Here is a 16827-nt window from a genome sequence, read left to right as displayed (position 1 = left end):
TGAGAGTACACATGGCTAATTTAAGGGTACAAATCTGTTCCCAGAATGTAGAAATCATCTCAGAAACCATTTCTGTCAACTGAGGAAATTAGGAACTTGAAATTCTAGATACGTTGTAGTATGAAATTAAAGGCAGCAAAACCATTTTAGCTGTGCCAAGGACTGACACCAGGAACATTCAAAGCCTGGTAAGGGATCTGTGTTAGATTTTGTGATCACAAGTTAACCTACACTAATTTTACAGTCACATTTCATATTTTTTCCTTCCTGATGTCATTCTGTATAGGATTTATTTCTCCTATCCTAGAAATGGGATTCAGTGTTTTGTGTTCATACAGAGGCTGCAGGAGGTCTGTAGTTTTGTTGGAAATATATTGCTCATTTTGCCAACAGAAAAGATTGGATTTGTGATTTATGATGAAAGCAGCATTCAGTCCTGGCTGCGGTGACACAGCCAACCCTCCCTTTTTATTAGTTTTTAAAGAATGTCTCGGAACCAGTCCAGCTCAGTGATGAGCTGGTGCTAATGAGTGAGGGACATCTTCAGTGGAGGAACGTGGTGTGCTGGCAGGGCAGCTGGACAGGAGAGGTTGCCTTTATGCAGCAGGCACGAGCAGATGAAAAAGCATCAGGTGTCCTCACTTGAGGCTTGGCACCTTGGTTGCTGCATCATATTATTTTTACGGCTAAGGCAGCTTAGCCCTGAGATACTCTAGTTCAGTTAACTACTTAAAAAGTTTCCTGATACTCATCTCTCAAGAAGTTAAAGCAGTAGCTATAAGCTTGGGATACCTCTATCCAATTTCTAGGTTTGGCATAAATTTCCTTTGTTACTTTGGGCAGTCATACTCAATGCTGTATTTAATTTTCAGTTTGGAGATTTACCTTTGACAAAGAGGGGAGATCTATTAATGTGACTGTATATCACAAATCTTAGAGGAGTACGGATATGTAGCAATGGTGGAGTAGTCTGATACTAGAAGGGAGGGTAGGAATGGAGAAATAGTTTAAAAAATAGTCTTTGTAAGCAGTAGTCTATGACACTTGTGAGGACATGGTCAAGAGCATCTCTAGTTCAGGACTCCCCAGGGACAAACCGATTGTGTATCTCATCATGCAAGCAGCACATAAAGGGAGCTGAAGCATTGCCAAAAGAAAGAACTGGATTTACTGAGTTCACTGGATTTACTCCACTATTCATTTTCCTCTTGAAAGTGCACAGGGTTCTGAGGCTGGTATCCTTCTGTGATCTCCTCCTGCCAGCCACCCCACTGCCAGCTCCTTCACCACCAGCCTTCTAGGCTCGGTGGACAGTCTACCCCAGACACGGGGGCTGCAGGAGAGAGAAGCATCTCTTTGCTGCAACCCTTAAGTGTTCTGGGTTAATGGATAGGTGGGGAAGGAAGTGGGGGATGATGGACACCGGGAAAAAATTCCAGCATCTCTCTTTAAACCTATGACAGTTAACAAGAGCTTTGCTTCAGGAGGAGCTTGATGCCAGCTTTGTTCTTTCTGCAGGAGTGTGAGAGAGGAGAGGAGGAAGAGCACTTGAGGTGTCTCTTTGTTTTTCCTATAATCCTACTCTGTCCTTGTAATCTACTCCTGCTTCCCAGTCCACTGTTTGGTGCTCCCTTCTCTATTCCCAACACCTTTTCCTCTCTGCTCTTTCCCTGGTAATTGCATTTCTCCTCTACCTCTCCATGTCTTGCCATTTCTTGCTCTTCTTGTGTCTGTCCACACACTGAATTACAGGTTTAGGGGTTTTTAGTTTATTTGTTTTCGTGGAGCTGGGATGCCTTAACTCTGCTTTCACTGCCTTCCTCTCTCCATTTAATTAAATACATTGATCATGACTCGATACAACTTTTGTTTTCTTTGAAATGATGAGGGTTTTGGTGTTTCTTAAAATTTGTGGTCAGGAAGAATTTCCATCTTAACTTCATCAGACCCCTCAATTATGCAAAAACTATTCAAGAGTCTCGATTTCTTAAATGCAGCTTTCTAAGAACATTGTTCTAATGAAGAGTTGTTAATTTAAACAGTAATACAAAAACACACTCTGAGTGTCAAACTTGGATATTAAACAAAAGTTTGGATGCTCATGAACAAGTAGCTAACTGAATGTTCACCTTCAGTTAAATAGGTTGCCAACAGTTCGTGAAGATCTGTAGTTTTAACATGTGGGCTCTGTGGGCACATATTTCCCGTACAGAAATCAAGAAGGAAATATACTCAGTATATATTCTAACATCTCTGCCTCAACAACTGTAGTAAATACTGGTAGTCTGAGGCATCGCACACACAAGCATGTGATCGTGCTGTGCACATGCAGCGTAGCGCTTGTGTTGAGTTATACAGCTAAATCATTGATTGCAACGTCATAATAACATAGAAGACCTACGTTGCGTTGTGTTTCAGGGCCAAAGTTGGTATTTTTAAACATCTGCTTGAAGTAGTATTAAATATACAGACGTGTCTTCGAGACATAGTGTTACGCAGTCCTTCAGTTTTCTTTCTTGACTTCTAACACTACGTATCTTCAGACTTGAGGCTTGGAGAAAAGGGGAATGAACTATTCTGTGGTATGGGAAAATGTTGTCTTCTCTAGAGAAAAATATAACTATACCAGTCAAAAAATAAGAGATCGTTCATGGAGTTGTGCTGAAGGTTACAGTGCCCTGAAACACTGCTGTAAGTCATGTGTGGTTTGTTTTTGTTGGATTTTTTCCCAACTATTAGTTTTAAAAGACTTTATTTGTTGTTACAGTCAAAATTTTTATAGTGCATTTATTTAAGAAAAAAAAAGTGCAATATTTCATGTGTGTAAAGTTTCAATGCTTAGAAATGGTTAACTCAGCTTAGAAATGGTTAACTCAGGGCAGTTAGATTGTAGGAATTACTTTAATATAGCCATGCTGACCCTACTGCAGTAATATCTCACGTTACAGAAAAGGCTGTTTAATACAAAGAGCTTTGGCAAAAAAGATTCCACAGCTAATCAGAAGAGCAGCTCAAAGTCCACAGTTGTCAGAATTAGGCCACTCTATTGTACTACCTTGGCTGAACATTGTCGTTTTTCTAAAGGTACTGGTTTTACCATACTCGTTCTTCAATTGTGCCTACTGAACTACCTATTAAAGGTGGCCTTGTAGGTTCTTAATATCATTAAAAGACATTAATTGGCTATATTTTAATATTTATTTCTAAAGATGAAACAGTTGTGTTCATGTGTAGAGTTTATTAAAAAGAATTTTCCATGTAACAAGATAAGCTGTTAGGAGAGAAACTATTTAAATATCTATAATCTAGATGGCTTTCTGGTTTCTTGCTTGTAAAATTTTGGCAAGTGATGTAAGAAATACTCCATAAACTTGGGCACTATTTCTTTCAAATATGTTTTCAGAACATGTAAGAAACTTCAGAAAGGTGCTATTAAGCTTTATTTTGAAACAATGAAAATAAGTATTTTTAAAAGATTCTCTTTCTAATTAAATGTCTAAAGGAAAGGAAATTTTAAGTGTGATATGTTTTTTTTCCATTTATAATAGCTTTTTGTGGTTTCTGTTTTTTTCACTGCATAAATTGTTGGAATTGTTTCTCTTTTCTGGGCTGTATTTGTTTACTTTGGGTCTTCATGTATTTGAACACTTCTGGAGTTTTGCAGGGTTAGTAACTGCAAGTGGACATCTAACTGCTGTTTTTGTTGTGGGTTTATGGTTATTTCTCAGATAAAATCTGTTCATAGCTATGATACCATGTTCCTTTAATGTATTTCTCATTGTAAACAGTTTTAGAGAACTTTGACAATCAATAAAGGTCTAAACATGGCAACTTGAGATTTCAGGGCTTCTGACCTCGTACGACAGTCTGGTAAATTTTTTCCTTTCCCACAAAAAGAAATTGGCAGTGGCATTTGTGTACATAAAATCAGATTGCTGCACTCTTCTGAGAAATGAGAAACTGGATCAAATCCTGAGTCCCCAAACTGGGGCAAGCTTCCCACCTCCTGAGGAAGAACCAAACTGGTCTTCCTATTTCAGCTGAAATGTCCTACTTGCTAGAAATTACTTAATTGCCCTGGAGAAGGGTTAGTAATCCAATTTCCTTGCCAAGTACCCTATGTGGTCTTTTTTACTCTTTCCTTTATTTAAAGAAAGCTTGCAAATACTTTTTCTTTCAAAGTGGAAGCCTTTGAAAGGAAGTGCTGGAGAAGGGACTGTCTCTACGTACTGAATCACAGAATTGCTAGAGTTGGAAGGGACCTCTGGAGATTATATAGTCCAACCCCCCTGCCAAGGAAGGGTCACCTAGAGCAGGTTACACAGGAACGTGTCCAGGTGGGTTTTGAATGTGTCCAGAGAAGGAGATTCCACAACCTCCCTGGGCAGCCTGTTCCAGTGCTCTGCCACCCTCAAGGGAAAGAAGTTCTTCCTCATGTTGAGTGGAACTTCTTGTGTTTTAGTTTATGTCCATTGCTCCTCATCCCGTTGCTGGGAACCACTGAAAGGAGTCTGGCACCATCCTCTTGACACCACCTTTGAGATATTTGTATAATACTAAGTATAGCCTAGGACTTCAAGTATCTGCCCTGGAAGGCTGCTCCTAGTCTGCACTCTAAATCAAGTGGAGGAAGAGTGTTTCTGTTGTTATCCTCAACAACACTGACTTCATTTTTAGGACTGGCAGGTACCTGCTGGATAAGGCCGTGTGAATGAGTAAGCTGGGCAAGGAAATCCCTGTTTCCTCTACAGCACAGGAATGACTATCAGTCTTAGTTATGTGCATATCTGTTAGTAGAAATAAGAACTTCACCTATGCTGGGTGGGATGGCTGTGCAGGGTATTGCCATGGGCCTCTTCCCCTGAACATCCCTTCTGTCTTACATGCTCAAGTTCATTTCAGATCTCTCACAGTTCCTTTCCTTAAATATCAGTTCCTTAGCTTAAATATCAGCTACCCAAGATTTTATGAACACTACTGTCACTTAAATGGTAAACAGAGAGACTTTGTTTTCCCGAAGGTTGTGTCATTTTAGGTGTTTGTATTTCAGTGCTGAATAGTTTTTAGTGCTCAGCTTGTGAGTGCTTTCATAGGTTTGCATGAAGCAAAATGCCAAATATCCAAGGGAGATCATCTGGCCTTTCTGCAGTAGCTGTGGAGGTAAACCTATAAAATTCTGGCTTTGGGTCCTCAAGTCTTTGGCTACAAGTCAGACCATTTAATATAAACATTCATTTTGGAAGTCCATACTTACACTTTATCCATTTAAATCTGGCTTGGTTTCTTAATATTTCCAAGTTCACATGCAGAAGTTCTTTTAAGCCAAGGTGATTAATGTTTTAGGCCTTAGTCCATAGTGTAAGTTAAGGCCAAGTCTGATTTTGTATCTGCACTGATGGTGACAAGTATGCTACAGTAGAGTGCTTTAACATTCATACAAGTTTTCATTTAAAGGATTTAGGACTATGTTTAATTTTTCAGTGTGTCAAATGGCTCAGAATTGGCATTTTGAAAATGCTGCTGTCAAGATATATGTTCTAGATAGGTGAGTTAATGATAATCATTATTTTGGTGAGGGATGCTGCAGAATTTGTTTCCCAGCTGCCTAATTACTGATGACACTTGTGCTCCTGTGGTTGAGGACCAGACTTCACAGTGTTGGGAGGGGCCACGTGGGTGACTGATGTATGGAATCTGAAAATCCTGCTAATGAGGCAGCATATCTGTGGCAATACTAGAAGGAGGTTGCTTTGCATGTGTACCTCTGCATTTTTGAGACAGAAAATTTTTATTTCCGTCTTCACAAGTGCATATGATTTCTACTGAACCTATTGCCACAAACATTTCATTAGCATAGAATACATCTCACTCTTAAAATGGACTTGTTAAGAATTACCATGTATTTGAGATGGGAACTAAAATGAGTAGTGTTCCATTTAAAATATTTTTGCTGAGCTTCATAATGAAAACCATTTTGTTGTTCTGCCTCCCTCTGTTTTCTCCCAGTGTGCAGCAGTGAACCCCCAATTAAATTTTTTTTCCCCACACATTGGAAACACTACCACTGGGAAAAAAGGTCGTTTACCAGGATGCCAAATCTAAGCATGGCTGTGAAGGACAGCTGCCAGGAACAAGGAGATGAGGTGCTAGCTTCTCCTATCAGTAGAGAAGAAAGGAAAAGCGAAGGGCAGATACCACTGCTCCTTCAACTAGACCAGAGCAGGAGTTACTGCATCTTGCAAAAATGGGATGGTGCAATGGGAGAGCAGTTTGAAGAGGAGGTGGAGAAGTAGCAGAGGAGAAGTCCCACTTTTTCCAAAGAGGGACCAAGCAGCTGGGACATGGTACAGGAACTTCAGGGTTTGATGAAACTCTGAGATGTGACAGAGCACCAGGTTCAGGGATCCTGTATTGAAGAAGGGGTTTGATTTCTAGAAGTGCAGAAGAGATCCTGGGAGAATTGTGTAGTCCCAGGAGACCGCAGGATAAACTGGGAATTGTGGTCTTGTTGTAAACTTTAAACATGATGGGTATGGAGAGGTGCAGAATTATAAGGATAAAAGTGGTTTGGACTTGTGACCATTGACACTGGCTGATGAACAAAGAGTAAGGGTGTTTCCTCTAAAGCTTTGAGAACTGTTTAGAGCATCACTCTCATAAAATGGACACTGAAATAAAAGTATTCACGTAAGGCTAGAGTTACAAATGTAATAAAAAATTCATTTCTTATTATACTTTTTTAGACCCTTTCCTGATTTTTTTTGTTTAAATGAGTGACTGAAATTATTGCAAAGAGTACAATATGGTTTAAGCAACACAGGGGTCCAAAGAAAACAGAATTGATTTCCAGTACAGCTTTTATAAACACAGTCTGTAGCATCACTCTAAATAATAGGATGTGTTATATTGGGTTTTATTGTCTAGTTGGAAGAAAGGGAAATTTCATTTCTGAGCTTTCTTGTGCATTTGTGCAGCTGTCTGTGCCTGTTGAAGAAAACCAGTTTTCATGTGTGTCAGGTATCTATAGGGCAGTATTTAACCCAGAAGCAAGTATCACTGAGAGGTGATTATGGCTACTGGGTAGGAGATGTAACAGTGATGGATTTCAGAAATAAAGAGAAACAAAACATTTCCTAAAGGTTTTTCTTTCAAAGAGGCATCTCTATCCAGCTCCCAGTGAGCTCTAGGCATACATTACAGAGCTAGTATGTAAGTATAGCTGCTAGGTTGCTTTCCTGCTTTCCAGATGTTTACATCTCTATGGATTTTACAGAAGCTATTTCTGTAAAACTTAACAGTTTCAGCATTTCTGGTTATGGCAACATCCTGCTTTAAGCCTCATCATTTTCACTGCACATTGAAATAGAAAGAGTGCTAAGTGGTGGCACTGTTTTATTTATGGAGAGTTTTGTCTTAAAAGTCTTTGAGTGTGATGTAAGAGCAAAGCAGAATTAGTTTAAATATATCAACCCATTGAACATTCATCTATGCATGGTAATACAAAGTTAATGCTAGTTGTAGCTTGGGGTTTTTTGATTGGAAGTAATACATCAGCATTGAAAAGTAGCCACCTTTGCCAAACTTGTTACCTTCCCACTTGGTGGAAATTTCCCTTGTCCACATAATTCTGCCACTCTTGGTTTTAGGTCACTGTAGTTCACATTATTTATGACCTTTTGAAGGCCTAAATGTCTGCTTGAATAAATAGATATTGCTCTTCACTTATTGTTCACTGTTTCATGTTTTAGGGGGGAACAGAGTTGAAAATAGGCACTTTCATTAGTATTTTGAGTCATGGTAGATCTGAAAGACTATTTCATCTCCTCATGCTTTATCTTGACAGTTAATATTATGGGAGACCAAGTCTACACACTGTACACATCTTTATCTAAAATTGGCTTCAAAAATGAAATACTGCTGCCATTCTGGATATGGATAACCTTATATCAGTTTCAGCTAAGTTTACTTGGGCTTTGCCTGTATTTTAAAACTTAGTAACATATATATGTGAGGCTTACAATGACAATTATCCACAGAATAACTTCTATCAGTTTTAGGCATACACATTAGTATAATTTAGGGCAGTTATACCCTAAGATGGTATTCTTATATATTACACCAGTAGTCGGTGATGCCCTCATTTATAGGCTTTTCAGTGACTGTTGACAAACTGGCATCTTCATAATGGGGACCCGCACCTCTGAAGTGCACCTAATTGTTGGGAGACCCTGACATTTTCCATCTGTGTCCCATGTTCCTGTGCAAATTTTGTTTCGTGATCTCTTTGAGTCCTGTTGCAATCACTTCTTGATTACTTATACTGGAATTTATGTAATGTTTATGGTGCATCTTGAGGTAGTGGTAGTTATATTTTATTACCTGGAAAATAAAATTGACACAGGCCTTTAAATATCAAGGGAAGCAGAGTAAAGGCTGTCAGCTTTCATTATATTTATCCATTGTGCTCCATCCAACCTCTTGTACAATTCCTTCATCTGCTGTCCCAGAGGGATGAATTAAGAATATGAGGTTCGTTGTAACTTTGTCAGGTGAAGCTCTGTCCTCACCGAAACCAAGGACAGAAATTTCACTAATTTCATTTGGACTACATTTTCATGTTGCATTTTGCTGCTGTTTTTGCAACTTTAATACTGTCAAAATAGTAGTAGGACTCTTCTATGGATACTTTTAGGCAAAGACTGGCTGAAACTTGGCCAATGTGTAGGAGCGACAGGGCACAGAACCGGGGAGGGAAGCGGGTTAGCATCATTCAGTCTGCGTTTAGAATGCAGTTTTAGGTATGAGAGAAAAAATAAACTCAGTTATTGTACAATAATGTTGTTATTCATAATATTGCTAGAAATAAATACTTGCCAGAATGGGGTCAGCTTATCAATTTCTCATACATTTCAAGAAACTGCATATTTAGAATATATGGACCTGTAATTCCAAGGTTTCTGCATAGTTTATCTCCTCCTAGTGTCTTGGCTTTATATCAAGGAAAGAATATTTTATAGAGGATTTATTTGTAGCTAATGTTAGTTGTATAGCTATTGCTGCTTTAGGCTTTGTTATGTTCCCCTAAATCATGTAGACAGTGCATTTGTTATTTAAATATGAATATCGGACAAACATGTTATGGACTTAAGAGTGATTAGAGCACAATACCTAGAATGTGCTAAAATTAAGTGCTCTGAGTCTCTGCCTCTATCGCAAAGGATTCCTGAATTGAATTGTCTGGCTGAAAACGCAGCTTCAAAACCCCAAAACTTTGTTTGTACTCTACTCAGCAGGTCTTCAGTGGGTGCTAGAGGAGCTCAGTTAGTCAGAACTGTCAGAAAGGTTTTATTAATATGTGCATAGTATTGAAAAGAACTATGTTTGAATGCGTGCATAAGGGTTTTGTCTTTGTTTTTCTTTAAATAATCTCTTAAGTCTAGTAGTTATTATAAGGAAGAGCAATAATGGAAATGCAGAGCAAGTCCTGAAAAACACAGTTCAGTCCATAGAAGGATTACAGCTACAGAGCAGACATTTGGATATAAACAGAGTAAAAGGAACATTTCTTGGGTCCCTAAGGATATTTCACACATTTCCTTGGAGTGGGTGAAGAAAACCTGTTTGCCTTTGAATTTCTGCAGGGCAGTACTGGTACCAGAGATGTACCCAAGAGGGATTGAGATGTGTAAGCAGTGAGTTTCTTTAGAGTTTAAGCCAGAAGAAAGCCATTTCTCTACCGCTGTTGCTCCAGTGATGATTTTCACAACTGAAAACTAAATGGCACAATTTTGTATTCCTGAGAATACACTGTGCTGCTGCTGCTCAGCCTTTATCATTACCAATAAAATTAATAAGTAGCAAGCTTCTCAATGTCACTGTGGTGTTTCAGGTACCCATGGGCAGCAAAGAGGCTGGTAGGATTTGAACTGACTTTCCTAGCTAGCAGCAGAATCATGCTGCAGCCAGCACAGGTGGGAGAAGTTTTTTCATTAGCAATTTACATTCATCCACCTCTCTTTCATCCCACTTCCTTTTCTAACTGTACCTGGTTAATAATCATTATCTCTCTGAGATTAGAGTACTGAATAAACTTTCCGGTGATATTCAAATGCAGCACTTCAGTGAAATGGAGCAATTCAAACAATACACAAAAAGTTGATCCCTTTGCATAGCTGCATGTTCTTTCATTTATACCACCGGCCCCACAGGTACAAAGCTTCCATGTCTGGCCACGTAACCACTTGGCTGTTACCCCCCAGGCTCCCTGTGCTGGCTCAGGTGGACATTTCTGTCCTGGCTCCTCACCAGGTCTTTGCTTTTCTTTCTAGACATGCCTGGAGCACATTGCCATGTTGCAACCTATTTCCATTGATTTCAGGGCACTTGACCCCATACGTGCTTGCAAACAAGCACACTTGTTCTCTCAGATGAACATGCATGCACAGTGGGGTTTATTTTTCTTCTTTTTTTTTCTTTTTAAGTGTGGTGTTGAAGCCAACATGAATGCTTAGCCTCCTAAGCAATGCTTACTGGAATTAAATGGGGCTGTCGAGAGCGAGGAAATTGTTAAATGCTGGGAAAAGACTTCCAAAAGGCCCGATGCCTTGGTTTCCCCCAGCTACAATCCGTAGTGGTGTGCGGAGCTGCTCACCGGGAGGAGAATGGAGTTGGCAGCTGTCCTTTGGGGCAGGACCATGGTGGCCTTTAATGACAGTCATCAGGAAAGTGGTCTCACTTATTCAAGTAGTATTAACTCAGTTGGGTGACAGTGTTTAGTACAGAGAACTGGGTTGTTCATGGGGTTTTCTTCCTCTTGATGATACCCCTGCTCTCACACAGATTTGAATTCTGCACTCAAGTGTAGAAACACTAAATATACAAACCAATAGAGTATTTATACAGGCACTTAGCCATCAAGCTCTGAGCTGGTGACGTGGAAAGATTTGATTTATGTGTACAGAAGAGAAATGTGTGTGTGCAGATGCATGTTGGAATTGCCTTCAGCACGTTTGGAAATTTCATACCTAATTTCAAAACAGTACTAATAAATATGTTGATTCAAATGAGGAAAGCAAGCCTTTTCTCTTTCAGAAAGACTTTGTTAAAATTCAGGAAGTCAAACTGCTGAGGAGTTAGCACTAGGATTTATAGAACAACATTGAAAGGGAAGCTTAATTAACATTTCACTACCCTTTCAATTGCACTGAATGCGTGTCTGGTTTATCACCCACCTAAATATGTTAGTTTGTATTTGAAGAATGTTTGTGACAGTGAGCCTTCAGGAGAAAGCTCAGCTTTTTCCTATAATCTCATTACAGCATTTGTGTATTTTATTTGCTTGCTTTGACCTTGGATAATACAGAGAGGATATTCCATGTATACATTATGTATTTCTGGGCATCAATACTTGAGGTTGATTTCTTTTAACTGTTAATGTAACTTGAGCTGGAATTTAATTTTTCTGTGGTTTTTTTTTTCTTTTGGTGAAAACAACGTACACCCTATATTAGTAAGTTGTGTATTGATGGATGAGCACACACAGGATGGCAGTGCACTCGAAAACAAGTCATCCCAAGTAAGGATGCTGCTCTGCATTCCTTAGGATAGAGTGAAGAAGTAGCAGCTGCTTTTCTTTCTCTCCCTGAAGAACATAGTGATAATAGAAATGGGATATTAAAAAGGGCAGCATAGATTAATGGGGCAATAATAAAACAAATGAGACCCATTAGCGAAATCACTGCTTGAAAAGTAGATTCTGTGATAAGTGCCCTTCAGTGCCTTGTGGAGGGAAAATTGTTTCAGCACTTGTAATGTCATCCATGGTGTTGGATTTTAGACTATTGTGACAATCTGAGTGATAGAATCTTAAAATAATTTAGGTGAAGGTAATCTTCATTTGTACTTACTGCTTGGTAGAAAACTTGAATGATTAAATATAAATGTTGAAGACAAGTTTTTTTTTTCAAACCCAGTCAGAGAGTTTTTGCATGTTCCCAGAATCTTTCATCAAAAAACAGAGCCATTTTTTGTTGTTCTGTTAAGCCTGTAAGGTGATCATGAGAACTTGGAAAGCCTACTTTCATTGCTGGAGCACCGGTACTGTGGGGACTGATGTTCAAACAGACTTTGAACTGGCATTGGTGGCTGTAGCAACACGTCCTGTTTTTCAGTTGTTGATTTTATATTCAATTAATGATGAAAGGTGTGCGTTGCACTTAAAACGTTCCATGTATCTGTTTGCTCTCTGCATTTTAGACCAGACAGTTTTCTGAAGCATTTAATGAATAGGGAAAATACACTTAATTTCTGAGATTTATAGAGTATGTTGTTTCTAAGGAGAAAAATGTTTGGGTTTTAGAGATAAAATGTGTTCATCAAAGCCAAATATATTAGTTTGAAAGTGCTCTTTCACTGATCTTCAGGAGATAGTGGGTCCAAGTCTCCGAATTGTCGCATTTTTCTTCCCTTTCTCCACCTAGAAATGCATGGCTGTATTGTGGTAGGATTTCATTTTTAATTTTTTTTTTTTTCTCCAATGTAATTTTGTTAAATCCAAGCTCAGAGTGTAAACACTGAGCAATACATGTCTTGTAAGATGCTCATGGGAGCAGGGCACGGGCACCCTGAGCTCTGTGCCTCCGCTGTGCGCCGGCAGCGCATCCCATCCAGCAGTGGGAAGAGGAGGGCCGGGAGGCGGCTGTTGCTATCGCTCTGATGTCAGGCACTCTCACTAACGTGTGGTTGGTTATTCTGCATTTCAGATCGCTGCCGGTAGCGGAGCGCAAAGGGAACGGCGAGACTCCCGCATCTTTCAGCGAGAAGAAAGGAGTCAGCGGAGCAGACTAATACGGACTTGTGTCGGGTGCCCTTGCCCTACAAAGGCTGCCTTTAAAAGAGAAACGCAGTGTTATTTAATGAGCTGTGAGATGAGGCACTGCTGCTAGCGCTCAGATCCCAGGATTCATCGGCTCTTCATTGTGCTTAATGTACATGTTTCTGCACCGTGCATTTAGGAGATCCCAGAGAAGAATCCAAAACGGCTGCGGGGGAAAGACCACCAAACATGCCTACAGAAACATTACCGACAGGTAGCATGGTGAAGCCGGTCAGCCCTGCCGTGACTTTCACATCCGCCGTTCCTCTCCGCATCCTGAACAAAGGACCCGACTATTTTCGCAGGCAGGCGGAGCCTAATCCAAAAAGACTGAGCGCAGTGGAGAGGCTAGAAGCCGACAAGGCAAAATATGTCAAGAGCCAGGAGGTCATCAACGCCAAGCAGGAGCCTGTGAAGCCGGCAGTGCTGGCGAAGCCACCGGTCTGTCCTGCGGCCAAGAGAGCACTGGGAAGCCCCACCTTGAAAGTCTTCAGCAACAACGCAAAGACTGAGAGTGGCGTCCAGAGGGAAAATCTGAAACTCGAGATTTTGAAGAACATCATCAACAGCTCTGAAGGCTCCAGCTCAGGTTCAGGGCATAAGCACGGTCCCCGAAATTGGCCACCCCACAGAGCTGATTCAACAGAGCTGAACCGACACTCGTTCGCCGAGTCTTTGAAGGTTTACCCCACGCAGGGCCGTAGCAGCCCACAGGAGAGCAGCTCCAACGTCAGCAGAAGGCTCCTAGATCAATCGGCAGAGACTTTCTTGCATGTCTCTCACAGCTCTTCAGACATTAGGAAAGTAACTAGCGCAAAGCCCTTAAAAGCAATACCCTGCAGTAGTTCAGCCCCACCTCTGCCTCCAAAGCCCAAAATCGCTGCCATTGCCACCCTGAAATCCCCAGAGATTGAGGCAGTGGAGTCTGGATGCGGAGTTAGTAGAAGACCCTCCCTACAGCGATCAAAATCAGACTTAAGTGACCGATACTTTCGCGTCGATGCAGATGTTGAACGATTCTTTAACTACTGTGGACTGGATCCTGAAGAGCTTGAAAACCTCGGGATGGAAAACTTTGCAAGGGCTAACTCTGATATTATATCCCTCAACTTTCGCAGTGCAAGCATGATTAGCTCAGACTGTGAACAGTCTCAGGACAGCAACAGTGACCTTAGAAATGATGACAGTGCCAATGACCGTGTGCCATACGGTATTTCTGCCATTGAAAGGAATGCCAGAATCATCAAGTGGTTATATAGCATCAAGCAAGCTAGAGAGTCACAGAAAGTGTCCCATGTGTGAGAGAGAAATCCACCATAGAAAAAGCAAGGACTGTATATTTGTCTGTGAATATTCAGTTTGTGAAGGGTTGTGAAGTCTACTTGAAGTCTTGTACCCTTCTCAAATCTCTTTGTGTTGCTTGTTGTGCAATGTTTCCAAGTTGCATGCCTGTCAACATGTGAGCTGACCTGGCTTCCACTTGAACAATAACTAACTACAAAGCCTGGCTGAGCGTACACATTATCTGCCAAAAGTTTAAGACAAGAATCTGATTAGGGCTTCAGTATAATCAAAGTGTTTACATGAAAAGGTTATATGACTTCTTTGGTATTTATGTGGTTCCTTGTGGATTTTATATATGTCACTTTTTGTCTTAATACAGATATTGTCAACTGATGTTACCAGTTTCTAACTTGAAACAGAATCCCTTTTTGGGGGAAGGAAAGCGAAATTGGCCAAAATAAGAGGTTTAGGCATATGACGATAGGCAAAGCAGCCTTATCTTTTGTAGAAAGTGCATTATTGGCACATGAAAGCTGTTTCTAAAAGGCAAAGAATGCTATGTTCTTAAATTATGTATCGTTGTTAAACTATATATCCCTACTTGTAGTAAGGCACTGTTCTGTAAAGGTTTCTTTTTTCTAGGTAAACTCCCTCCCTTTTACAGCAGAAATAGTCTAGTGAATCTTCTTGACCTCTCATAAACTAAATGAGTCTTGCATTTGGGTTGGTCGAAGCATTTTTAACGATTTTGTATTATCCCTGTTGGAAAAGCTTAAAGAAGGTCGGAGTGAACAGACGGCACAAGTGTGGGATTTCGTGGGTTTAATTTTTACTCAAAGATTCCTGGTCTTAAACTTTTGACAGGAATAATTAGATCCTATAGCTGATATTGAATGCCTTTATTAGTCAAAACACATCATGACTACAAACTCCATGCTGTCTTTTAATTTTTTTTTTGTAGAACTATTTGAACAGTTAATGAACAAAAATGGAAACACACAGCCATATCAATATAACGCCTCCTATTCAGAAGTAAATACACTCAGTAGCTGAACTATATCTGAAAAATGTGATTATGTTGTCTTGCATATATTATATCTAAGGCTGTGAGGGTTTGTTACAGCTCTAGGAAAGTGTAGAAACATGACAGTATGTAGCTTTTTTTCTTTTCTTTTTTTTTTTTTTACCTCCTTAACATGGTTAGTGCTGCAGATCGACCTGTTACAAATCTTTTGACAATCTGTGTCTTCCCAGTGGTTTAATTAACTGTCATTTGAACTGACAGTGGTGGTGTGGTAGTCGAGAAGTTGAAAGTACAGTGATCTGCTTCATTATTATTGTATACATCCTTTGAAGTAAATTGCAGCACTACCTTATACTACATCAGCTAATAGGAAACTTTTTTATTGTGTAAATGCTGTAAGACTTTGTATATACTTTAGTTGTTACAAAATCTTTAAAAGGAAGAGTGTTATGCTAATAAATAGCTCCTGGTGCAGGTATGGTAGGTTTTTTGTTCTTTTTTTGGCCCCCTTCCATTCTTAAAACTATATCAGGAACTCAATTGCAGTGTCTTTTAGTGCTGTAGAAGGTCTTGGTTAAATAATAGTTCCAGTAAAAGGTTTCTTTTACTAAAGTGCTTTTCAGAATATAATTTTTTATAAAATAACTATAGCAGCATGATCTGTCTGAAGAACTAGAAGAGGTTTTCAAGACTCCTAAAATAGCTTGCTTCTTCCTTACCTAGCAATGTTACTGTTCCCGTTTATAGCATCTGTTCATAATGAATCACTGCAGTCTTCTGAATTATTCTTCAGTAGTGCTTATTTATATATTTGAATATTAAAGATGTTTTACAAAGTCGGGTTCTATCTTTTCTCTAAGAGGCCTGTAGCCCAACTTCTTACAGCTACAGTTAATGCAGGCGAGACTGGAAGTGGAGCCACGTAGTCGTTTGTTGCCTATGGAATTATCCCGCATCCAGTTTTATATAAGTGTTCTCCAAAGGATTGTTCGTGGAGGGGGGAAGCACACACTCAGTTTCAGCACGCATTCAGTTTCAGGAGGCTACTCTATGATTTTTACAGTTGACTTCACAACCTAAGACTTACAACATTCCTAGCTCGGACAAAAAAATGAGGAGCTCTGTATTTCAGCTACAGGCACATTTGTGACATTTCAAGCTCCATGGGTTTCAGTTGGCATTGACATCACACTGGTTTTTCAAGCATATTTTTCCAATAGTAAGTTCTACTCAGTTCAGTGACTATTTTGCCAAGGAAAATAATGCTTAAGGGATTAAAGCCAAGTGTAATGCAGCTGTACAGCAATGAAATAAAGAAGTTAAAACCAAAATAAAAAATACACTCACATTGTTCTCTCTCAAGTGTTTTAAGAATGATGGTAAACATGCTATCTCAAGTGTTGTCAGCCAAAAACAGTAATAAAGAAGCCTTTATAACTAGAAAATGGATTAGAGCATATCCTGGTATTCTGAAGTGCTTTCCCAAGGTTTGTTGGGAAGCCACAGGCTCTTGAGAAATCAAATCCATTTCCTTTCAATCCACAGAGGGTTTAGGCTTGTGAGCTATATCTCTAAGAGAGCATTTCCTCACCTGAGATCTTAGGCAATACCTTTGAAACAGCACAGGCTCTGCGTCCGCTATCGC

At 39.8% G+C, this 16827-nt stretch overlaps 1 protein-coding gene across 5 annotated transcripts in view; it reads left to right on the top strand.

The window, feature by feature from the left end:
• The window catches only part of FAM110B (family with sequence similarity 110 member B), a 114710-nt gene extending 98186 nt beyond the window's left edge, over nucleotides 1–16524 (top strand). For all 5 annotated transcript variants that reach the window (XM_050318755.1, XM_050318762.1, XM_050318770.1 and 2 more), the window contains one exon: nucleotides 12762–16524. In XM_050318755.1, the coding sequence (XP_050174712.1) occupies nucleotides 13064–14176 (1113 nt within the window). In that variant the 5' untranslated portion in view covers nucleotides 12762–13063 and the 3' untranslated portion in view covers nucleotides 14177–16524. The remainder of the gene's footprint in view (nucleotides 1–12761) is intronic.
• The last annotated feature ends 303 nt before the right edge of the window (nucleotides 16525–16827 follow it).

Source organism: Myiozetetes cayanensis, unplaced genomic scaffold (assembly GCF_022539395.1).
Source record: "Myiozetetes cayanensis isolate MyiCay16 unplaced genomic scaffold, myiCay2020 scf1, whole genome shotgun sequence".
NCBI lineage: Eukaryota > Metazoa > Chordata > Aves > Passeriformes > Tyrannidae > Myiozetetes > Myiozetetes cayanensis.
Note: the sequence above shows the minus strand (reverse complement) of the source record. Positions and strands in the feature narration are given on the sequence as shown.